A 25,939-nucleotide genomic window follows, 5' to 3' on the forward strand; every position below is an offset into this window, starting at 1 on the left:
GCCAGTTTGTGCAAGGGCCTCCAAATTGCCTCTTTTTCCTGCCAGTATAAGTACGGACTGTCTGACGTGCCTACTTGGATGCGGTCACTCATATAATCCTCCACCATTCTTTCAATGTTGAGAGAATCATATGCAGTGACAGTAGACGACATGTCCGTAATCGTTGTCAGGTCCTTCAGTCCGGACCAGATGTCAGCATCAGCAGTCGCTCCAGACTGCCCTGCATCACCGCCAGCGGGTGGGCTCGGAATTCTGAGCCTTTTCCTCGCACCCCCAGTTGCGGGAGAATGTGAAGGAGGAGATGTTGACAGGTCGCGTTCCGCTTGACTTGACAATTTTGTCACCAGCAGGTCTTTGCACCCCAGCAGACTTGTGTCTGCCGGAAAGAGAGATCCAAGGTAGGTTTTAAATCTAGGATCGAGCACGGTGGCCAAAATGTAGTGCTCTGATTTCAACAGATTGACCACCCGTGAATCCTTGTTAAGCGAATTAAGGGCTGCATCCACAAGTCCCACATGCCTAGCGGAATCGCTCCCTTTTAGCTCCTTCTTCAATGCCTCCAGCTTCTTCTGCAAAAGCCTGATGAGGGGAATGACCTGACTCAGGCTGGCAGTGTCTGAACTGACTTCACGTGTGGCAAGTTCAAAGGGCATCAGAACCTTGCACAACGTTGAAATCATTCTCCACTGCACTTGAGACAGGTGCATTCCACCTCCTATATCGTGCTCAATTGTATAGGCTTGAATGGCCTTTTGCTGCTCCTCCAACCTCTGAAGCATATAGAGGGTTGAATTCCACCTCGTTACCACTTCTTGCTTCAGATGATGGCAGGGCAGGTTCAGTAGTTTTTGGTGGTGCTCCAGTCTTCTGTACGTGGTGCCTGTACGCCGAAAGTGTCCCGCAATTCTTCTGGCCACCGACAGCATCTCTTGCACGCCCCTGTCGTTTTTTAAAAAATTCTGCACCACCAAATTCAAGGTATGTGCAAAACATGGGACGTGCTGGAATTTGCCCATATTTAATGCACACACAATATTGCTGGCGTTGTCCGATGCCACAAATCCACAGGAGAGTCCAATTGGGGTAAGCCATTCTGCGATGATCTTCCTCAGTTGCCGTAAGAGGTTTTTAGCTGTGTGCGTATTCTGGAAAGCGGTGATACAAAGCGTAGCCTGCCTAGGAAAGAGTTGGCGTTTGCGAGATGCTGCTACTGGTGCCGCCGCTGCTGTTCTTGCGGCGGGAGTCCATACATCTACCCAGTGGGCTGTCACAGTCATATAGTCCTGACCCTGCCCTGCTCCACTTGTCCACATGTCCGTGGTTAAGTGGACATTGGGTACAACTGCATTTTTTAGGACACTGGTGAGTCTTTTTCTGACGTCCGTGTACATTCTCGGTATCGCCTGCCTACAGAAGTGGAACCTAGATGGTATTTGGTAACGGGGGCACACTGCCTCAATAAATTGTCTAGTTCCCTGTGAACCAACGGCGGATACCGGACGCACGTCTAACACCAACATAGTTGTCAAGGACTCAGTTATCCGCTTTGCAACAGGATGACTGCTGTGATATTTCATCTTCCTCGCAAAGGACTGTTGGACAGTCAATTGCTTACTGGAAGTAGTACAAGTGGGCTTACGACTTCCCCTCTGGGATGACCATCGACTCCCAGCAGCAACAACAGCAGCGCCAGCAGCAGTAGGCGTTACACGCAAGGATGCATCGGAGGAATCCCAGGCAGGAGAGGACTCGTCAGAATTGCCAGTGACATGGCCTGCAGGACTATTGGCATTCCTGGGGAAGGAGGAAATTGACACTGAGGGAGTTGGTGGGGTGGTTTGCGTGAGCTTGGTTACAAGAGGAAGGGATTTACTGGTCAGTGGACTGCTTCCGCTGTCGGCCCAAGTTTTTGAACTTGTCACTGACTTATTATGAATGCGCTGCAGGTGACGTATAAGGGAGGATGTTCCGAGGTGGTTAACGTCCTTACCCCTACTTATTACAGCTTGACAAAGGGAACACACGGCTTGACACCTGTTGTCCGCATTTCTGGTGAAATACTTCCACACCGAAGAGCTGATTTTTTTGGTATTTTCACCAGGCATGTCAACGGCCCTATTCCTCCCACGGACAACAGGTGTCTCCCCGGGTGCCTGACTTAAACAAACCACCTCACCATCAGAATCCTCCTGGTCAATTTCCTCCCCAGCGCCAGCAACACCCATATCCTCCTCATCCTGGTGTACTTCAACACTGACATCTTCAATCTGACTATCAGGAACTGGACTGCGGGTGCTCCTTCCAGCACTTGCAGGGGGCGTGCAAATGGTGGAAGGCGCATGCTCTTCACGTCCAGTGTTGGGAAGGTCAGGCATCGCAACCGACACAATTGGACTCTCCTTGTGGATTTGGGATTTCGAAGAACGCACAGTTCTTTGCGGTGCTACTGCTTTTGCCAGCTTGAGTCTTTTCATTTTTCTAGCGAGAGGCTGAGTGCCTCCATCCTCATGTGAAGCTGAACCACTAGCCATGAACATAGGCCAGGGCCTCAGCCGTTCCTTGCCACTCCGTGTGGTAAATGGCATATTGGCAAGTTTACGCTTCTCCTCCGACAATTTTATTTTAGGTTTTGGAGTCCTTTTTTTACTGATATTTGGTGTTTTGGATTTGACATGCTCTGTACTATGACATAGGGCATCGGCCTTGGCAGACGACGTTGCTGGCCTTTCATCGTCTCGGCCATGACTAGTGGCAGCAGCTTCAGCACGAGGTGGAAGTGGATCTTGATCTTTCCCTAATTTTGGAACCTCAACATTTTTGTTCTCCATATTTTAATAGGCACAACTAAAAGGCACCTCAGGTAAACAATGGAGATGGATGGATACTAATATACAATTATGGATGGACTGCCGAGTGCCGACACAGAGGTAGCTACAGCCGTGGACTACCGTACTGTACTGTGTCTGCTGCTAATATAGACTGGTTGATAAAGAGATGTAGTAGTAGTATGTATGTATAAAGAAGAAAGAAAAAAAAACCACGGGTAGGTGGTATACAATTATGGACGGACTGCCGAGTGCCGACACAGAGGTAGCTACAGCCGTGGACTACCGTACTGTACTGTGTCTGCTGCTAATATAGACTGGTTGATAAAGAGATGTAGTAGTAGTATGTATGTATAAAGAAGAAAGAAAAAAAAACCACGGGTAGGTGGTATACAATTATGGACGGACTGCCCAGTGCCGACACAGAGGTAGCTACAGCCGTGGACTACCGTACTGTACTGTGTCTGCTGCTAATATAAACTGGTTGATAAAGAGATGTAGTAGTAGTATGTATGTATAAAGAAGAAAGAAAAAAAAACCACGGGTAGGTGGTATACAATTATGGACGGACTGCCGAGTGCCGACACAGAGGTAGCTACAGCCGTGGACTACCGTACTGTACTGTGTCTGCTGCTAATATAGACTGGTTGATAAAGAGATGTAGTAGTATGTATGTATGTATAAAGAAGAAAGAAAAAAAAACCACGGGTAGGTGGTATACAATTATGGACGGACTGCCCAGTGCCGACACAGAGGTAGCTACAGCCGTGGACTACCGTACTGTACTGTGTCTGCTGCTAATATAGACTGGTTGATAAAGAGATGTAGTAGTAGTATGTATGTATAAAGAAGAAAGAAAAAAAAACCACGGGTAGGTGGTATACAATTATGGACGGACTGCCCAGTGCCGACACAGAGGTAGCTACAGCCGTGGACTACCGTACTGTACTGTGTCTGCTGCTAATATAGACTGGTTGATAAAGAGATGTAGTAGTAGTATGTATGTATAAAGAAGAAAGAAAAAAAAACCACGGGTAGGTGGTATACAATTATGGACGGACTGCCGAGTGCCGACACAGAGGTAGCTACAGCCGTGGACTACCGTACTGTACTGTGTCTGCTGCTAATATAGACTGGTTGATAAAGAGATGTAGTAGTAGTATGTATGTATAAAGAAGAAAGAAAAAAAAACCACGGGTAGGTGGTATACAATTATGGACGGACTGCCCAGTGCCGACACAGAGGTAGCTACAGCCGTGGACTACCGTACTGTACTGTGTCTGCTGCTAATATAGACTGGTTGATAAAGAGATGTAGTAGTAGTATGTATGTATAAAGAAGAAAGAAAAAAAAACCACGGGTAGGTGGTATACAATTATGGACGGACTGCCCAGTGCCGACACAGAGGTAGCTACAGCCGTGGACTACCGTACTGTACTGTGTCTGCTGCTAATATAGACTGGTTGATAAAGAGATGTAGTAGTAGTAGTATGTATGTATAAAGAAGAAAGAAAAAAAACCACGGGTAGGTGGTATACAATTATGGACGGACTGCCCAGTGCCGACACAGAGGTAGCTACAGCCGTGGACTACCGTACTGTACTGTGTCTGCTGCTAATATAGACTGGTTGATAAAGAGATGTAGTAGTAGTATGTATGTATAAAGAAGAAAGAAAAAAAAACCACGGGTAGGTGGTATACAATTATGGACGGACTGCCCAGTGCCGACACAGAGGTAGCTACAGCCGTGGACTACCGTACTGTACTGTGTCTGCTGCTAATATAGACTGGTTGATAAAGAGATGTAGTAGTAGTAGTATGTATGTATAAAGAAGAAAGAAAAAAAAACCACGGGTAGGTGGTATACAATTATGGACGGACTGCCGAGTGCCGACACAGAGGTAGCTACAGCCGTGGACTACCGTACTGTACTGTGTCTGCTGCTAATATAGACTGGTTGATAAAGAGATGTAGTAGTAGTATGTATGTATAAAGAAGAAAGAAAAAAAAAACCACGGGTAGGTGGTATACAATTATGGACGGACTGCCGAGTGCCGACACAGAGGTAGCTACAGCCGTGAACTACCGTACTGTGTCTGCTGCGACTGGATGATAAATAATGATATAAAATATATATATATATCACTACTGCAGCCGGACAGGTATATATTATATAATGACGGACCTGCTGGACACTGTCTGTCAGCAGAATGAGTTTTTTATAGAATAAAAAAAAAACACCACACAAGTGAAGTCACACGACGAGTGTTTAACTTTTTCAGGCAATCACAATATAGTATACTATACTACTAACTATACTGGTGGTCAGTGTGGTCAGGTCACTGGTCAGTCACACTGGCAGTGGCACTCCTGCAGCAAAAGTGTGCACTGTTTAATTTTAATAATAATATGTACTCCTGGCTCCTGCTATAACCTATAACTGGCACTGCAGTGCTCCCCAGTCTCCCCCACAATTATAAGATGTGTGAGCTGAGCACAGTCAGATACGAGTGTTTAACTTTTTCAGGCAATCACAATATAGTATACTATACTACTAACTATACTGGTGGTAAGTGTGGTCAGGTCACTGGTCAGTCACACTGGCAGTGGCACTCCTGCAGCAAAAGTGTGCACTGTTTAATTTTAATAATAATATGTACTCCTGGCTCCTGCTATAACCTATAACTGGCACTGCAGTGCTCCCCAGTCTCCCCCACAATTATAAGATGTGTGAGCTGAGCACAGTCAGATATATACATAGATGATGCAGCACACTGGGCTGAGCAGTGCACACAGATATGGTATGTGACTGAGTCACTGTGTATCGTTTTTTTCAGGCAGAGAACGGATATATTAAATAAAACTGCACTGTCTGGTGGTCACTGTGGTCAGTCACTAGTAAACTCTGCACTCTCTACAGTTCTACAGTACTCCTAAGCTCCAGTAAATCAGGTCAATCTCTCTCTCTCTCTCTTCTAATCTAAATGGAGAGGACGCCAGCCACGTCCTCTCCCTATCAATCTCAATGCACGTGTGAAAATGGCGGCGACGCGCGGCTCCTTATATAGAATCCGAGTCTCGCGAGAATCCGACAGCGTCATGATGACGTTCGGGCGCTCTCGGGTTAACCGAGCAAGGCGGGAAGATCCGAGTCGCTCGGACCCGTGATAAAAAACATGAAGTTCGTGCGGGTTCGGATTCAGAGAAACCGAACCCGCTCATCTCTAAGCAAAAGATGGGGGCTCATAGGTCTGGTCTCTGTTTACTTGCCTTTTTGTAGCACAACATGCACTACCTCCATTATATGAAAATGCAAATAATCAAATCATCTTTTTTATGCTATTTAAGATGTGCACCCACAAAATTAAAAAAATAATTTTTATGTGTATGAAATCCTTGAGTCAGAATCAACATTTATTGCTCAAAATTAAACCCTCAGGTGTTATTTCCAGATCACCTATAAAAAGTTAGTTGTTGGTGACCATTTACTTTGTCTCTACAATTTAGGAAGGTCCCCTGCAGCTGTTATATGAATGATATACTCACTGACATTTACAGGTCAAGAATTAGTGACTTTTACTCTGACTATTATCCCTGGAGAATGCTTTCTGCCAGTATTATTCAGAGAACCTATTATAGGATAAGTATTTCCACAAAGATGGTTTTGATGAGTTACATTTATAGATCATCTTATCATGGGTTAATTTCTGCTAAATTTCACTTTGATCATGATATTTTTTGGAGTATTCTTGTGCTGACATTATTATTCTCTATGGGGGTCATTCAGAGTTGATCGCATGCTGCAACGTTTTGCAGCCAACTAGTGTATTTGTGCATAGCAAGGCTGCGATCGCTTGTGCAGCCGAGCTATGCAAAAACATTTTGTGCAGTTTCTAAGTAGGTCTGGACTTACTTACCCACTGCGATGACTTCAGCGTCTTAGGTCCCAGAATTGACGTCAGACATCCACCCACCTAACGCCTCCACATGCCTGCGTTCGGATCTCAACTCCCCGAAAACGGTCAGTTGACGCCCCCGGAACGCCTTCCTCCTATCAATCACGGTGCGATCACGGCAGTGATCGTTTTCTTCTTTAATTCAGTCGCTGCCTGGCGTTCCCTGCGAAAAAAAGCAGCGTGCGAACGGGTCGGAATGACCCCCTATGTTGCATACTACCGATGATGTTTTATTGCAATTGTTTTGAGCAAATGTGTATTTTGCAACACAGGAAATATGTATATAGAGTACCTTCTATTTTTTCTCCTGTGCCTACACAAAGCTCAGTAATAATACAATACAATCAGAGGCAGAACTCTGGGAGGCAACGGAGTCATCTGCCGCCGGGCTCCTGCTCTGAAGGGGGCACCTCTCCTCCCATTTTGTGACACCATTGAATTAAGTTAATTGATAGCTGCCGCTGTCTTTTCAGTGGCCGACTTCCTCACTGGTCCCTGCACCTTACAAATCACACCCTTTTTATTATACTGAATATACACATTTTACAAGTATCACACCCAGGATTAGAAACCACAACCTATTACACTGGAAGCTGATACCTTACTGAGGAAGCTGTTTACTCCTGTATAGGAAATATGAGAATTTTAACTATATGAAGATACTTCTCTGACAATTACACGTAACTTCATATAGTTAGAATTCTCAAGCTTCCTCTACAGGAGCAAATAGCTCCATCAGTAAAGTGTCTGCTGTTAGTGTAACAGGTCATGGGTTCTAATCCTGGGTATGACTGCTAAGAAATGTGTGAGTTAAAATAAAAGACAATTAAATGTATAAATACAGTATATACATTTTTTCAGAACACTCCATATATACACACACACACACACACACACACACACATATATAAATATATATATATATATATATATACACATTCATACATATATTTATCTTAATATAGGAAATAGGGGGGCACCAATATTTATCTTGCCTCCGGGCAACTGTGACGAACTTACGCCACTGAATACAATTGATGTGATTATACCCAAGATTTTAGGGTACTGAGATTAATTATTTTGTCTCTATTTCGGACCATTTTTAGTCTTAGGTTTTCTCCTTTATAATAACCTCAAATGTGCGCAGTGGGTGGTTGCAAATCGGCCCATAAAATAAAAATGATCAATAACAATTGGAATATTACATTTTTGCTGTTGTTATTGTTTGTTTTTTGCTTTGCTTGAGTTGTGTAATTTAGAGATGTGCAGGCTTGGATTAACCCGGATGTACTTGTATTTACACGGATCTCAAAGTGGCATCTTATTGGCTCTCGGATGTCACGTGTTTTGGATAGCCAATAAAAAAAAACACGGATAAATCCGAACTTGCGTTAATTCTTGCGTTAAGAACCGAGTAATTCCGAACCCTGAACATCTCTAGTCTAATTGGCATAACTTTTAAGAACTTACAATTATTTCTTGTCTACTGCAGTAAAATATTTAACATTTGTTTTAATTTAAATAACTTTTTTTTATAGAATTTTTTGAAATATAAAATAGATCAGTAGGGATTGAGGCAGAGACGTCACCAGGTGTGGTGATACCTAGTGCGCACTCTGCACTGCTGCACCCTCCACTCACCTCGTCGTAGCAAAAAGGGGGCGCAGCCTGATTTGAATGGGCATGGCCTTGCGGATTTCCTTTTCATTGCGGGGGCGTGTCCAGCTTATACAGGCCGGAGATGCTGGCTCCCCCTTGGAGACTGGGCAGTGTGCAGTGTCGGCTCCTTATCTGTGATAGGAGCCGAGTGTTGCAGAGGATTATCACACTGCAGCACTGGGCTCAAGTCACTGCAGAAGAGCTGGCACTTTGGTGTCACCCCTTTCCAGATTGACACCTGGGTGCGGGCCGCACCACCCGCACCCGCCTTCTGACGCCACTGGATTGAGTTTGTAATGAAGTATGAAAATGCTGTTAAACAGTATGATATAATCAATAAACAGCATGCTCTATCTACAACCGTAGCAATTATAGGGCATACATTTACAATGAATTAATCCTTGAAGAGATTACCTGCATTTGCTTATATGCATGTCTGCTTTAACTACTTGGGAGCCATTGGTACATTACATAAATTATATATATGGCTAAAATAATTGTAAAATATGGTTGTTTTTTTTTCAAATAAACTATTAAAATATTTTATTTATGTCATTCTAAATGGAAAGTAAAAGGAGCCAGGAAACAGAGGGGCAGAGAAGATTATCTTCCAGCAGACGCCCAGTAGGCATTTCTGACTGGTTGCATCAGAGGGGATCTAGTCAGGGAAAGCCCAGCCTGGCGTGGTTGCATCTGATGCGCCCACCACAGGCAAGTGGTAAAAGGGTGTTCTTTAGTGTGTGTTGTTATTTAAAAATGAAATAACATAGATCACACTATGCAGGTTCTCACAATTAATTTCAAAGTTTCTACAATGCTTTACTTTCACGAACCAGTCTGTGCTCAGACAATAAGTCAGATAAATAATATCTAGGGGTTACAGTATCAGACCATTTTACTCTGGTTGCTACAGTATCTCAGATATTTAGATCATTCCAGCACTGAATAATAGGCCATTTTGTTCTTCGGAGATGTGAAGTAACAAATGCTGTCAATGAAAGTTCAGAACTGTAACTGAAAGCGACTTCTGAAGTTCTGAAGCAATTACTTTATTATTATTATTATTATTATTATTATTATTATTATTATTATTATTATTATATGTTCCCCTTTCATGTTGTCTTTCTAAAACCATGTGCGTCACCACTCGCTTCACTGTAACCTTATTCTTCTGCTCTTGCTTTGTTCTTAAGATGTGCTGACCTTGTATTTCCTATTGTGTGTGCGTGTGTGTGCACACACACAATAATATATCATACAATAATATATCATACAGACTGATCATGAATTGGAGACATGGTTCTACATTATGTTCCCCACTAAAAAGTGTAATAAATAAGTAGTGTAGTTAAGTATACATTACGGGATTGGTGCTTCCGCATGGCGTCCATTAAAAACATAATTATATTTGCCTGTATGGACAATTGTATGTATCTTGTAATCCACCTTCCCCTTTATCCGTTTTCTTAACTTGATAGCCCTCAAAATTAATGTACACCTGCACCATTCTTATCCATGCAGTGTTGGACTGGGGCATGAAGGGCCCCTTGATAAATATATATAGTGAATACTGCTAGTGCATGCATGATAATGTACCATATTCATAACAGTAATACATTGTACAAAGTACACCATGGTCCTGTGCAGTATAATGTAACATATGCATAATGAATAATTCAGGTGCAAAATCTGATCCCTAGAGGAAGGGGTGGGCACCCCATGCAGCGGGACCCACCAGGGATTTCCCCTATACCCCTATGGGCCAGTCCGTCCCTGTATCCATGGTACAAAAGATATGTTTGAAAATGACATACAGTAGCTACACCTCTGCCCAATCCTGCATAGCCTTCAGCTGAAATGTATATGTCACCTGCTGCGCATTCATCAGAAGTCAGTGTCAAGTTGTGAAACTTTGCGTAAGAGCGTGAGCAGTCCACTGACACCTAAATCCATTCTTCCTCTTGTACCCAGGCTCCTACAAGCCACACCACCAACTCCCTCAACATCAACTTCCTCATCAATCAGGAACGTCAGTAGTCCTGCAGGCCATGTCACTGGCAAGACTGAGGAGTCCTCTCCTAACTGGGATTCATCCAGAGGATCCTTGAGTGGTACGCCTGCTGTTGCTGCCACTGCTGTTGTTGTTACTGGGAGTCGATCGTCATCCCAGAGGGGAAGTCAGAAGACCACTTGTACTACTTCAACTAAGCAATTGACTGTCCAACAGTCCTTTGTGAGGAAGATGAAATATGACAGCAGTCATCCTTTTGCAAAGCGGATAACTCAGGCCTTGACAGCTATGTTGGTGTTAGACGTGCGTCCGGTATCTGCCATTAGTTCAGTGGGACTTAGAGAATTGTTTGAGGTACTGTGACCCCGGGATATCAAATCCCATCTAGGTTCCACTTCACTAGGCAGGCGATACCGAGAACCTACACAGACGTCAGAAAAAGTGTCCTCAGTGTCCTAAAAAATGCAGTTGTACCCACTGTCCACTTAACCACGGACATGTGGACAAGTGGAACAGGGCAGACTAAGGACTATATGACTGTGATAGCTCACTGGGTAGATGTATGGCCTCCAGCAGCAACAACAGCAGTGGCACCAGTAGCAGCATCTCGCAAACGCCAACTCGTTCCTAGGCAGGCTACGCTATGTATCACCGCTTTCCGTAAGAGACACACCGCTGCAGTGACGTGAAGTGGGGTGAGGCAGAGCCTTTCCTGTCATACTAATGTTTGTGCCAGAGTTTTGACTGCGTCAAGTATAAGAAAAATACAAAGAATATGTTTGAATAATTTTATAGCCAAAACTCTGGAGTAAAAAGTCTATGGCAGGTGAGGCAGTGCCTCACCTGACTAACTTTTCAGCACATCTCTAATCAAAACTCACCAAATTTTTAGGAGTTTATACTGCTGCACCTGTGTATAATGCCCAGCTGTACTTTTTGGCTCATATATTGCATGTAAATCTGGCTCTGGTGCTAGACAGTGCCTCCTGAGCTATTTAGCTCACCTCACGTCCCTGCACCGCTGACAACCTCTTACAGAAACTGAGGGACATCATTGCACAATGGCTTACCACAATTAGACTCTCCTGGGAATTTGTGATATCGGACACCATCTCCAATATTGTGCGTGCATTACATCTGGGCAAATTCCAGCACGTCCCATGTTTTGCACATACAATTAATTTGGTGGTGCAGAATTTTTTGAAAAATGACAGGGGTGTGCAGGAGATGCTGTCGGTGGCCCAAAAAATTGCAGGCCACTTTTATTATTAACAGTTTCTTATATAGCGCAGCAAATTCCGTTGCGCTTTACAATTTGAAATAACAATAACAAACTGGGTGATAACAGTCAGAGGTAGGAAGGCATTCAGCCACTGCGTGCCGAATACTAAAGCGCCATCAAACATACCTGAACCTGCCCTGCCATCACCTGAAGCAAGAGATGGTAGCGAGGTGGAATTCAACACTCAATATGCTTCAGAGAATGGAGGAGCAGCAAAAGGCCATTCAAGCCTATACAGCCACCTACGATATAAGCAAAGGAGGGGGAATGCACCTGACTCAAGCGCAGTGGAGAATGATTTCCGTCTTGTGCAAGGTTCTCCAACCCTTCGAACTTGCCACACGTGAAGACAGTTCAGACACTGCCAGCTTGAGTCAGGTCATTCCCCTCATCAGACTTTGGCAGAAGCAGCTGGAGAAATTGAAGCTAAGATGGAGCGATTCCTCAAAGTATGTGGGACTTGTGGATGAAGCCCTTCATTCGCTTTGCCAGGATTCAAGGGTGGTTAATCTGTTGAAATCAGAGCACTGCATTTTGGCCACCGTGCTCGATCCTAGGTTTAAAGCCTATGTTGTATCTCTCTTTCCGGCAGACACAAGTCTGCAGAGGTTCAAAGACCTGCTGGTGAGAAAATTGTCAACTCAAGCGAAACGTGACCCATCAACAGCTCCTCCTTTATTCTCAACCGTAACTGGGGCTGCGAGGAAAAGGATAAGATTTCCTAGCCCACCCACTGGCATTGATGCAGGGCAGTCAGGAGTGAGTGCTGACATCTGGTCCGGACTGAAGGACCTGCCAACGATTACTGACATGTCTACTGTCACTGCATATGATTCTGTCACCATTGAAAGAATGGTTGAGGATTATAAGAGTCACAGCATCCAAGTAGGCATGTCAGTACATATACTGGCAGGAAAAAGAGGCAATTTGGATGCCCTTGCACAAGCTGGCTTTATTTTTCCTAAGTCCCCCCCCCCCCCCCCTCCAGTTTGTACTCCGAAAGAGTGTTTAGTGCAGCCGGTAACCTTGTCAGCGATCGGCATAGGAGGTTACTTCCACAAAATGTGGAGAAGATGATGTTCATCAAAATGAATTATAAAATCCTCTGGGAAGACCTTTACCAGCAATTGCCTCCAGAAAGTACACAGGGACCTGTGATGGTGGATTCCAGTGGGGACGAATTAATACTCTGAGGAGGAGGATGTACACAGTAAAAGGGGTGAGGAATCGGAGGATGAGGATGAGGTCGACATTTTGTCTCTGTAGAGCCAGTTTGTGCAAGGAGAGATTGATTGCTTCTTTTTTGGTGGGGGCCCAAACAAACCAGTCATTTCAGCCACAGTCGTGTGGCAGACCCTGTCGCTGAAATGATTGGTTTGTTAAAGTGTGCATGTCCTGTTTATACAACATAAGGGTGGGTGGGAGGGCCCAAGGACAATTTCATCTTGCACCTCTTTTTCTTCTTTGCATTATGTGCTGTTTGGGGCCTAGTTATTTTAAGTGCCATCCTGTCTGACACTGCAGTACCACTCCTAGTAGGGCCAGGTGTTTGTGCTGCACACTTGTGTCGCTTAGCTTAGTCATACAGCTACCTCATTGCCCCTCTTTTACTTCTTTGCATGATGTGCTGTTTGGGGCCTAGTTTTTTTAAGTGCCATCCTGTCTGCCATTGCAGTACCACCCCTAGATGGGCCAGGTGTTTGTGCCGCACACTTGTGTCCCTTAGCTTAGTCATACAGCCACCTCGGTGCAACCTTTTGGCCTAAAAACTATATTGTGAGGTGTGAGGTGTTCAGAATAGACTGGAAATGAGTGGAAATTAATGTTATTGAGGTTAATAATACTGTATGATCAAAATTATCTCCAAATTGATTTTAGCTGTTTTTATGTTTTTTTCAAAAATCATCCAGATCCAAAACCAAAACACGAAAGGGTGGTTTTGGCAACCAATCCAAAACCAAAACATGAGCGGGGAATTAGAACCAATATCAAAACACGAAAAGTGCCCACCACACATCTCTAGTTCAAACCAGAGATGTGTGCGTATATACCCGTGTTTTGTTTCGTTTTGGCAAAATCACCTTCAGTGTATTAAAACCATCCTTACATGTTTTGATTTTGGTCCTGGATTTAAAATAAAAAAAATTGCTAAAAACAGCAAAAAAATAATAATTTTAACCACCGCACAGCTCACAATATTGTTTACCAATACTGGCAAGCAGAGCAGCTGAACAACACACAAATAATTTATTGCTGTTTAAAAATGTGTTGCAAATTATGAATGTACTGTATTACAGCAATAACCAATAAAAATGTTTGTCTATGCAAAAATGACCAACACCAATGCCACCCAACATCAAACCCATAAAGAAAAGAAAAGTGGTGCAACCCACCCACCCTTAAGTTGTATATTAAAATGGACATGCACAGTTTAACAAACCAGGGACTTCAGCGACAGGACTGTCAATTTTTTAACTGAAGTGCTTTGTTTGGACCCCCATAAAACAAGTTACCAATGGGCTTAATACAGCTAACAGTGTTATTAATCATCTCTACAGTTAGATGATGTCATTCTCCTCATCCGATTTCTCATACTCATCGGTGTTAATATCATCATCACCACACAATATTAGCTCATCCCCACTGGAATCCACCCTGACGGAAGTCTCTGTACTTTGATGTAATTGGTGGGAAAGGTATTCCACGTGGAATTTGTTCTTCATTTTCATGAACATCAGCTTTTCCACCTTTATGGGAAGTAGTCTCCTATAACTCACAAGGTTCCCAGCTGTGCAAAATAATCTTTCCGGGTACAGGCTGGAGGGTGGTCAGTATAAGTAAAGCAAAGCTACTTTGTAAATGGAGCTCAAAATTGCCTTTTTTTTTCTCCCAGTATTCAAAGGGGCTTTCCAGCATGTTAATTTGTACATTGTCATTAAAGTAACCCTCCACCATTCTGTTAATGGTTACTGTATCACATTGAATCACGGTAGAGGTGTCAATAATTTTGGCCAATCCTTTTAGGTGTGACCAGATGTCATAATGTTGTTTGACTCTGGTGCGCTGAGTTAACTCATCCTCATCACCAGTGGATCTCTTGGAAAATGTCAGTTTTTTCCTGGCAGCAGCAGTTGAAACTGAAGGGGAACCAGTGTAAGGCTTCAAGGAGAGGGGTGGTAGATGTGGTACATTTGGAGAGGAAAATATATCGGGCAGCAGCATAGAGGACAGATTGGTGTGGAGAGAGGTGGGCATCAGGAGGCTGGACAGGAGGAGGTTACAGCAGTCCATTCTGGGGATGACCAGAGAATGGATGAGGGTCTTAGTAGTATCTAAGGTGAGAAAGGGTCTGATCCTGGATATATTTTTGAGATGAAATCGGCAAGACTGCAATAGGTACTAAATGTGTGGTTTGAAGGAGAGGGAAGAATTAATTTTAAATCCAAGACAGCACACTTAAGGGCTAGAGCAGATAGTTGTGCTGTGTGCTGTCAATAGATAATTAAATTAGTTATACATGAGGTTAGGAAGATAATTAGCTCTTAAAAACATTTTTAGTTTAAGAAAGTGCTGGAACCTCCAGGAAGAGATAACAGTTGGAGATACAAGTGAGAAGAGAGGAGGAGAGGTCAGTGGGGGAAAGGCAAATCTGAGTATCATTCAGCATAGAGGTGATATTGGAGGTCAAAAGAGCTTATGAGCTCACCTGGAGGATGTATAGTGGTAAAAAATGAGATCTTCAAGTACAGAACCTTGAGGGACACCAACTGTTAGCGGAATAATGGAGGTGGGGGGATAGTGGAGTCATGAGAGGAAGCAGAGAAGAATGGTCCAAGAAGTAGGAGGACAGCCAGAAGAAAGCATCATCACATAGAGCAAGTTAGTGAAGGAATTGTAGGAGGAGAGTGTGTTCCATAGTGTCAACAGCAGCAGAGAGGTATAGGAGAATGAGCAGAGAGTAGTGGTTACTTTTGTGAGGGCAGTTTCAGTGGAGTTGAGAGGATGGAAGCCAGACTGAAATGGTTTAAGCATGGAGTGTGAGGACAGAAAGGCAGTAAGGTGGTTGTAAACAATGTGCTGATGGAGTTTGGATGCAAAGGGGAGAAAAGAGATGGGACAGTAGTTGAAGAGAGTATTAGGATCAAGGGTAAGTTTTTTAAGTTTGGGGAGATGAGGAATATTTGACTGCAGAGAGTGCAATCCCTGATGAGAGGGAGAGATTGGATAGGTGGGCAAGAATGGAACAGGCAGAGAGTAAGAGGAGGCATGAGGGATTTGGGTCAAGGGGATAGGTGGAAGGAGGGGAAGACAAGATTTGGCCAATGACTTTGATTTGGGCAATGACTTCCTCTCCAGATGCAGGTAAAACAGAGTCAGATTCGATGAGATGGATGGGGAGTGGTAGGCTGGGGGGGGGGGGTTGCTGTGGGTCTGGTGGGATGTGATGTTCTGATGTATGAACTACATTTTTTATGTGAAGTTAGTGGCAACATTGGGGCATAGAGTGAGGAGGGAAGGTGAGGTGAGGATGGGCAGAGAACAGAGCTGAGAATGGTGAGGAGATACTGGGGGGTTTAGGACTGTTAAGAGATTAAGTTTTTGAAATTTGACTGTGTATAGAGAGGGAAAGGGTAACATTTTAGGATTAGAATATAAATTTGAAATGGAGGAAATCTGCTTTTTACGCTGTTGCTCGGTAGTTTGTGGACACTTTTGCAGATATCTGATGAATTTTCAATGCCAGGGTTGAACTGCGGATCTGTGAGGGTGGATAGTGATCACCAGATCAACAGAGTAAACAGCAGAAGTAAAGAAGGCATAGGGAAGTGGCTTGTTCAAGACAGGAGAGAGAGAGACTAAGGGAGAGAAGTGAGTAGAGTAGGGAGGATAGGGATGCAGTGTCGATAGCGACAATATTCTGCTTAGTGATGGTAGCCTTAGGAGACAGAGCTGGAGAAGGAGAAAGGGGTGCAAGTCTGAGAGTGCAATGGGGAATGACCGAGTCAGAAATATCACACAAGTTAATGAAGACCACATCAAGTGAGAGCCCACTCACATAGGAGGATGAGGAGGTCCATTGGGAGAGACCAAATGCTGATCTGAGGGTAGGGAGTTTAGAGGCAGGGGATTCTGGGCCCGATTCAGCATGTGTTGTAGTTGTGTGAAAAATTGCACAACTACAACCCTTTATACTAGAATGAGGGGGACACCCAGCACAGGGCAAGTCCACCCCACATGTCGTAACCTTCACCCACTGCTAACATGCGAATGCTTCACTCAGCAGTAAAGTCACATGTTAAGGGTAGCCTTCTGCCTGTGCAGCATAGCTGGGAAGGCAGATGGCTACCTGACATGTTTAGACTCACACCGGCTGCATCAGATATACTGCGTTGTCCAGTCTGCATCCCCCAAAGCCGCAACGCCACCCCAAAAATTTTGCATCTCCTGCCCGGCGAATGCCTGTCAATCAGGACCCAGTGCCTGAAAAACACACATGTTTTTTTTTTAAGTCTTTTATACATGGTGCTTGAACGTACAAAAGTTTTATTTTTATTTATCTTTTACACATGCTTGAACACACAACAGTTTTATTAATTTTTTTTAACCTGGTGCCAGAACACACTACATGGTCCTACCCAAAGCCCACAGTCCCACACCCTCTACCTCTAGGGTGTGGGACTGTGATTACTGCCACTGGTATGTGTCTTGTCTGTGCATTTTTATTTAGTGCCTCCGGTCCTACAGTCCCACACTCTCTCTCTCTCTCTGCTAACTGCCACTGGTGTGTGTCCTGCTTGTATCCTTCCCACACCATAATATCTTTCCTGTGCCATCTCTCAGCCACGCCATCATCTCCTCCCTGTTTCATCTCTCAGCCACGCCATCATCTCCTTCCTGTTTTGTCTCTCAGCCTTACCATCATCTCCTCCCTGCATCATTTCTCAGTCATGTCATCATCTCCTGCCTGCTTCTTTCGCCACCCCCTCACTTAGTGTCTGACAGCCTCCCCTTTTACTCTGTGCCTCTCAGCCCTCCACCCTTTGCTCTGTGCCTCTCAGAACCTTCCCTTTACTCTGTGTCTCTCAGCCTCCTACCCATCACTCTGTCTCTAAGCCTGCCCCCCACTCTGTGTACCATTCACTCTACCTCTTCTCTGTTAACTGGTAGGTGCCCCCACTTGTATGACTGTGTGAGCCACCGCAAGAAGAGAGAAGTCAGGCAGGCCAGGGAGCATTGCGGTAATGTAATGTTGGCTTCACGCCCCCACCTCCTGGCAGCCCAGGCAAGTGGGAGGTGGCAGGGGCAAATGCAGGATCTGTAAGGAGGGGGTTCTATCCATATATCTATCTATATGCAGTGACTAAGCAGGAGCCAAGAATCAGATCAATTAACGATATTAATGTTAAACTGCTAAAATCCTAGCGTGACAAAATAAAAAATCTATATACAGTACAGTGCAAAAGTTTTAGGCAGGTGTCAAAAGAAATCAAGAATGCTTTAAAAAATAGAAGTGTTAATAGTTTATTTTTTATCAATTAACACAATGCAAAGTAAATAAAAATAGAAGAGAAATCTATATCAAATCAATATTTGATGTGACCACCCTTTGCCTTCAAAATAGCATAAGTTCTTCTAGGTACACTTGCACACAGTTTTTAAAGGAATTTGGCAGTGAGGTTGTTTTAAACATCTTGGAGAACTAACCACAGATCTTCTGTGGATGTAGGCTTGCTCAAATCCTTCTGTCTTGTCATGTAATCCCAGATGCTGTGCAATGCTTTTGCACTTCTGCGACAGGGCAGGGACTGACATGCGGGGCAGGCTAGTCCTGTGCTGGGCATACCCCCACATGTCTGTGTTCCTGATTGTAGCTGTGCTAAATTTAGCACAGCTACGATCAAGTCAGAATCACCCCCCTAGTGCATCAGATTGGATGCAGGACTACCTCTGATCAGTAGTGAGGATAGTTATGATGAAGGTGTTGGCGGTGGAGACTGCAGGTGCAGGGATGTAGCTGAGAGAAGGAAGCTAACTGAGGCACTACTGCTTGTTATTTTTTAGCATAAGTTTCTGATTTTCCCAAAACCTTTCCATGAACTCGCTGCAAATGACGCAACAGGGAGGAGGTTTCTAGATGGTTAAGGTCCCTGCCTCCTCTTACTGTTGCTTTACAAACAGTACAGATGGCTTGACAGTGGTTGTCAAGAGTTGGGTAAAGATAATTACACACATATGAGGTGGATTTTTTGGTCTTATGTCCAGGCCCTTCTTATCATGGGCAAGAACTGCTTTCACTGGTGCCTAACTTACACAAACAATATCCTCATCATCAATATCCTCATTAGTTCCAGCATCAGCTACACAAATATCACCCTCATCCTGATGCACTTCCACAGTGGCATCCTCAAATTTCTATGTCACCGGTTATACTTCTGCTGCTCATTGCCACATTTGCACAGGATACAGAAATGTTGGAAGGAGGCTTCTCTACGAGTACAGTATCAGAAAGGTCAGGCTCACACATAGCATTTGTGGACACAGTTAGACTCTCCTCAGGGATTTAGCATTTGTGGAAACAGTTAGCCTCTCCTAAGGGATTTGTTATGGTTCCCTGAGGAGAGTCTTAACACTTTTCAGCACTGATTTTCCAGTTTTCATTTTTTTTACACCTCTGCTACACTCTGAGTAAGAAAGTATTACATTAACATGAAAGGCAGAAGAAGATGCCTCACTAACAGTAGCAGTATCACCACTCATAAATAAAGGCCAAGACTTGAGCCTTCCTTGTCACTGTGTGTGGTGAATTGCATGTTGCCAATTTTATGTTCTTCTGCAGTAATCTTTCCCTTTATTAGAGGTGTTTTTTTCCTTTACCATTGTAAAATATAGTTGTTTTTTAATTTCAGATGCCCTGGACTTGAACCCTTGATGCCCTATGGCATCAGCTTTAGTAGATGATGTTAAAGAGCTAGTATTGTTGTGACTGGTGGCAGCAGCTGCAGCACTAGTATTTGTTTGTGGCTCTTGCACTTCTCTCAACTGATTGTCATCCATATTGATGAACTCAATACACACAAGTTATCAATAAAACAGAGCAATTCTTTTTTACTTTTATTCACAAATGACATCTCACACAATGGGGAATCACTTTGCTTATATTTATGCAAACAATGTCACAGTGGGGTACAGTGCTCACAGGTTGTACAACAATAAATACCAAATATTTTCTTGGAAATGACAACTCACAGTAGCAAATCATACCGCGTATATTTATTACGACAATAAAGGCGCAGTGGTGTACAGTGCACACAGCTTGTAAAAAAAAGAGCATTTTTTTTAAATGACATCACAAAGCAATGATTAAAACTGCTTATATTATTATGTCATCAAAGGCGCTTATATATATTATGTCAACAAAGCACAATGGTGTACAATGTATACTGCCTGTATAAAAAAGATTTTTTTTTTTTAAATGACAACAAATGCGAGAATCACAGCACTTATATTATTACTGTATGTCAACAAGGGCACATATATATATATATATATATATATATACATATTATGTCAACAAGGGTGCTGTGACGTGCAGCACACATACAGATGTAGCCAAGCTCATCATTGCCATGATGCGTATGCATGTGCATATGCATCGCGGCAATAACTAGCTGTGCCTATTCACACTCGCGACCCGTCAATGCAATGCATATGAGTCACAGGTGCGAATATATACATGTGCATGTAGGCTAGGCAATGAATGTGGCTACATCTGTAGCTTGTATAAAAAGAGCTTTTTATTTTAAATGACAACAAAAGCAACGAGTCACACTGCTTATATTATTATGTCAACAAAGGTGCAGTGGGGTACGGCCTGCAAAGTTACAGTAGAGCACCAGTGTGACACACTTAGACAACAGATGTAACTAAATAACTGAATTATAAAAAGTAATAAACAATGACCTTGCTAACTGCCAATACTGTAATCTAGCTCAGCCAATATTAACACTAAACAGCACTGGAGTGTATTATAGACACAGTGGACACTGTTCAGGTCATCTCAGCCACTGGAGTGAGTGGACAGTGTGGAGTAGACACAGATAGGCCAGGTCTGTCACTGGAGTGAATGAACACAGTGGACACAGATAGGTGAGCAGAGCTCATGCACTGGAGTGTATGGACACAGTGGACACACAGGTCATCACAGCTTGCACCAGAGTGGGTGGACACAGTGTGGAGTAAGCACAACACATCGTGGAGTAAGCACCTGCTGTGAAATGGCACTGAATCACCGCTGCAGGCACTTATATAATATGCATAGAATCTGACTCCAGGATGATGACATTTTGCCTCGATTTGGAATCCAAGCGAGATGGGAAAACCCGAGCCGTTGCTCAGATTCACTCGAATCCCTGAAATTCGGGTGTGCGCAGTTTTTCAGTAAACCGAGTCTGCTCATCTCTAGTAACTATGTGTACATAGCATTAGCAGTGATGTCATTATAATTCTTATAACCTGTAACAAACTAAGTATATTTGTCTATTACAAACAGTTGTTATTATTACATGTTTACTGAATCATTGCCCAGTTTTTGCTATAGAAGATGTGCAGTCTGCCATCATAGGTCACCAAGGGAGGGTCGCCGCTTAAAATTGTACAAAGAAAGCAACAGTTTAAAGTGTGACAAGGAAACAATATATATTATTGTTTGTGCACTGTCGAAGAAGGGAAAAAAATCATTATTTCCTAGAAAGCCTGATTCAGATTCTAATATTCGAATATATACAATTATTATTGCCAAGCATTCACAGGAGCTCCATCCTGCCCGCATCACTAGGGTGCGAGCAGGATGCGGGAGACCTGCCACTCTTCCGGGGGTGCGGGGGGCTACCCCAAAAAACGGGAGCCTCCCGCAGCTTCTGGGAGAGTAGGTAAGTATGGGGTAATTCCGAGTTGATCGCAGCAGCAAGTTTGTTAGCAATTGGGCAAAACCATGTGCAGTGCAGGGGGGCAGATATAACATTTGCAGAGAGAGTTAGATTTAAGTGGGCTATTTTGTTTCTGTGCAGGGTAAATACTGGCTGCTTTATTTTTACACTGCAAGTTAGATTTCAGTTTGAACACACCCCACCCAAGTCTAACTTTTTCTGCACATGTTATATCTGTCCCCCCTGCAGTGCACATGGTTTTGCCCAACTGCTAACATATTTGCTGCTGTGATCAACAATGGTCATTTGAGTGCACATGAAGGTCATCATTTGTAAGCAGCCCTCACAAACTGAAAGTATGTCTGAATGTACAAAGAAGCTGTAAGGTCCTTATTGTAAGCATCATATCAAATTACAACCTCCTTCCTTTTTAGTTATGTACTAAGTCTTAGAGAGAGATAAAGTGGACAGAGATAAAGTACCAACCAATCAGCTCCTGTTCCTTTTCAAACACAGCCTGTAACACGGCAGTTAGGAGTTAACTGGCTGGTACTTTGGGGTAAATAAACTATATCGGTACCTCTATAGCTCTTCCCTGCTTCACCTCTATACCGAGACTGGTCCTGGAATGAAACTGGATCGGTGTTTCCAGGACCAGCTCAAGAGCCAGGTGCTGGCTCATTGAAAGTCAGGGGATCCCACATTGTTTTTTTTCTACAACATTAACTCTTTACTTCACTTAGAACACAAAATCCTGCACGGATCTCACTGATCCATGTAGGGAATGTAGCAAACACACTTGCTAAAAGCAAATTCATTGTTTTGGTGCACTGAGGTGGGTTTTTGTGTGAGTTTGAGCAGTTTCACGGGCATGGTAATTTGCCGCGATTTGGTCTGTGAAGTTGAGTTTGACATGTGATTTCCATATGAATCGGTCCTTAGTAAATTGCAGCATTATTGCAAAAAACATAGCAAAATCGCCCAAAAATGATTTAGTGAATGTCCACCCTTGTGTCAAGTTTCCTTACTGTGCACTAAGCTTAGCCAGGTTTGGTATGTTTGGCCATTGATCGGATACCAGGAGCCACAATACTGATGCCGGCATCCAGTTATTTAAAATCCCAACAGGGGCAAGGTATGTTAGCCTCGCTCCTCAACACCCTAACCGTCTCTTCTAGTAGCCTAACCCTAACCTCCCCCTTAGTGCCTAGCCCTAACCTCCCCCTGCTGGTGCATAAACCTAACCCCCCTCCCCACACCCTAACCCTAACCCTCCCCTCTTAGTGCCTAGACCTAACCTACCCCCAGTGGTGCCTAACCTTAACCCCCCTCCTCGAAGCCTAACCCTAACCCGTGTCTAGATCTTATCCCCCCCCCCTTGCCAGCCCTAAGCCTGACTTACCCGCTATGCTTGCAGTCAGGATTACTGCATCGTCTCCTAACACTGTTGGGATTCCAGCATCGGTATTTTGATGGGTGTCGGGGTTCCAGCGTCGGGATTACAACTGCAGGGATTCCGACAGCTGGTATCTCCTGACAGCTGGGCTTAGTGTATAGTAAAGTAAAAAATATATTAATTTACAATTCTGTATCCTTTCCACTTTAAAACAATTGTAGGAAAAGAAACCAAATTTAAAAGCAAGAGTTAAAAAACAGCAAATCTCAACAATTTGAATCGACCTAGTTTGTTTCTGTATTCTCTTTGTTATCACCACATAGTGTGGCAGATTGTCATAAATGAATGTTACAGTATCTAACACATCAAGCAGTTAAAAAAATCTTGTTTGCATGTTAAGCACTACCGAATTAATGAATATATTTTTTTGCAGGCATTGTTTCGCTCATCTCATTGGCTATCCTTTCATATGAACGGTACACTACTCTGACTTTATACAACAAAGGGGGTCCAAAGTTCACGAAAGCTCTGCTTGCTGTGTGTAGCTCCTGGATTTACTCCCTGATATGGACAGTGCCACCTCTCCTTGGATGGAGCAGCTATGGGAAGGAGGGAGCAGGGACCAGCTGTTCGGTGCGCTGGACTTCCGAGTCTACAGAATCAGTTTCCTACATTATCTGCCTTTTTATTTTCTGCTTGGTCTTACCAGTTCTCGTGATGGTATATTGCTATGGAAGACTTCTTTATGCTGTAAAACAGGTAAGAAGCTCATAGATAGTTACATTTACACAAAGCATGCCACGTTCTTCAATGTTTTTACTTTTCTTTTTTTAATATAGTAATGAGTGAGCTAGTAAATCATCCATAAATCACGGTTTAGTGAATAAAAGGGGACATGTACTAAGCAGTGATAAAAGTAGAGACGTGAGCCAGTGGAAAAGTGGTCCACTGCAACCAATCAGATCACGTTTTTTTTAACGTGATTTTGGGGTGGGAACTGAGGTTTTAATGGGATAGTATGGAACTGTGGGAGTGTTGTGGGCTTTTGTAGCAAAAGGTCTGTGAAATCCGGAGTCGTTTATGGAGTAGGAAAGCCTGTAGTGTGGGGCTGGCGCCATTAAAATTGATGACAGTTGTGGCTGTAGATGGAAAAACAATGGAGCAGCACCAACCCTCATATTATGCCTACAAAAACTCACATTAGCATAAGGTAGTAAATCAGACTAGTTTGAGCCTGATTCACAATCAACCTCTAAGGCTTATTGACAAACAGTATTGCTTTGTTATATGCTCATTGCACAGGTGTACCTACAGTATGTGGTCAGGATCCTAGCAGTTGGGATCTTGTCAGTTAGAATACCATCAGTGGAATCCCGACAGATCTCAACAGTGAGTACTGGGGTAAGGGTTAGGCAGAAGGGGGAGGGTTAGGGTTAGGCTGTGGGAGTGGGGGAGGGTTAGGCCGACGGGGAGGAAGGTCAGGGTTAGGCTGTGGGACGATACAGTTAAGGTTAGGCTGAGGGATGGGTGGGTTAGGGATGTGGTAGGGTTAAAGCACTTACTGGGATCCGTCAGGATTTTGACTGTTGGGATGCTACCGGGATGGATTTCTTACCCAACCCATGCATACTTGTCTTTCAAGTACTCACCCACTTCCCTGTCCTTGAAATTGCTCCAAGAAAATTAAGCTAAGCCTAGTTTTGCAGATTTATGAAACATTTGCAGTGAAACCTTTAGAACCACCACTTTATTCATTTTGACTTTTCTGTTTTTATCCTAAAATACCGATTGGTTTAGACCTATCTTGAATGTCATTTTCTGCAGAAGGGTAACTGAAATTTAGAAAATGTGACCCACTAAGAGGCTATACCAGGGAATAAGAAAAAAAAGGTATCCTCCCAAAAAGGACAAAACTCCACACTAAATTCACACTCTTCACCCCTGTATTTCATAAATAATTGGGTCCAACAAAATGGCATCTTGGTTGTGTATGTGGGTGCAAAAGTAGGTAAAGATATGAACTGTTCTTAGAGAGTTCAAAATGTTACACCCATGCATTTTCTGAAGTGCTGGCCCTGGCCGTCATTGCCCCTTCCCCATCCCTAAACGGATAATTATTGAAATCACACTGCAGTTTAAAATAAATTTGTTTTATATCTTATGGAATCTATTTTCTTCTTGTGGATTATTTCTTTATTCCAAATTAATGAACTCACTAGAACATAGGTTGGGAAGTGTTTCAAAGGCAAATTAAAATTTTTATTGCAACTGGTCAATATTTCAGCAGATCCATTGAAAGTCTTGCAGGGTTCATCAGGTATTGTCACAAGAGACACTTAGACAAACTTGGCAGCTATGTCCTCTGCAATGATGGAACTCAAATGGATAATTTTATGTGATTTAATGGGATCTCCATAGCTGTGCTATTTCTATCTAGTGCAAGTGTCCTAAATATTTTTGTATCAGTTAGTGTGTTTAAGAAAATACAAAGTTTGATATCAGAATGTATTGCTTGGTTATTTGTACACAGATATCAGAGAAATTTTTTTAGCCTTGGCCTTTAACTAAAATATTCTTATGCTTGGTATATGCTTGCTCTTGAAGTTCTACATACAGTAAATAGCCAAAATTGCCATGAAAAGAAAAGCTAGTACCAGTACATGTGAAACACAGGTAGATTCCGGGTACATATAATTCCCCTGGTGCTTTCTAAAGTGCATAGCTTTGACATTCATGACAATTGGACAAAAACAATAGTTTTATGTCAGTCAATATATTTTAATAGATGTCCTCTTTGATATCACAATTAATTAGTGGAACATATTTATACTCTTTCACACAGAAAAACTAATTACTGGGTAAATCACTTATACCCAGTAATTTT

General features: G+C 43.2%; 1 protein-coding gene across 1 annotated transcript in view; it reads left to right on the forward strand.

Annotated features, from left to right (window-relative positions):
• The window catches only part of LOC135028796 (pinopsin-like), a 504,551-nt gene that overhangs the window by 368,317 nt on the left and 110,295 nt on the right, over window positions 1–25,939 (forward strand). The window contains exon 4 of the mRNA XM_063953804.1: window positions 23,489–23,814. Coding sequence (XP_063809874.1) covers window positions 23,489–23,814 — 326 coding nt within the window. The remainder of the gene's footprint in view (window positions 1–23,488; window positions 23,815–25,939) is intronic.

Source organism: Pseudophryne corroboree, chromosome 2 (assembly GCF_028390025.1).
Source record: "Pseudophryne corroboree isolate aPseCor3 chromosome 2, aPseCor3.hap2, whole genome shotgun sequence".
In the NCBI taxonomy this organism is placed as follows: domain Eukaryota; kingdom Metazoa; phylum Chordata; class Amphibia; order Anura; family Myobatrachidae; genus Pseudophryne; species Pseudophryne corroboree.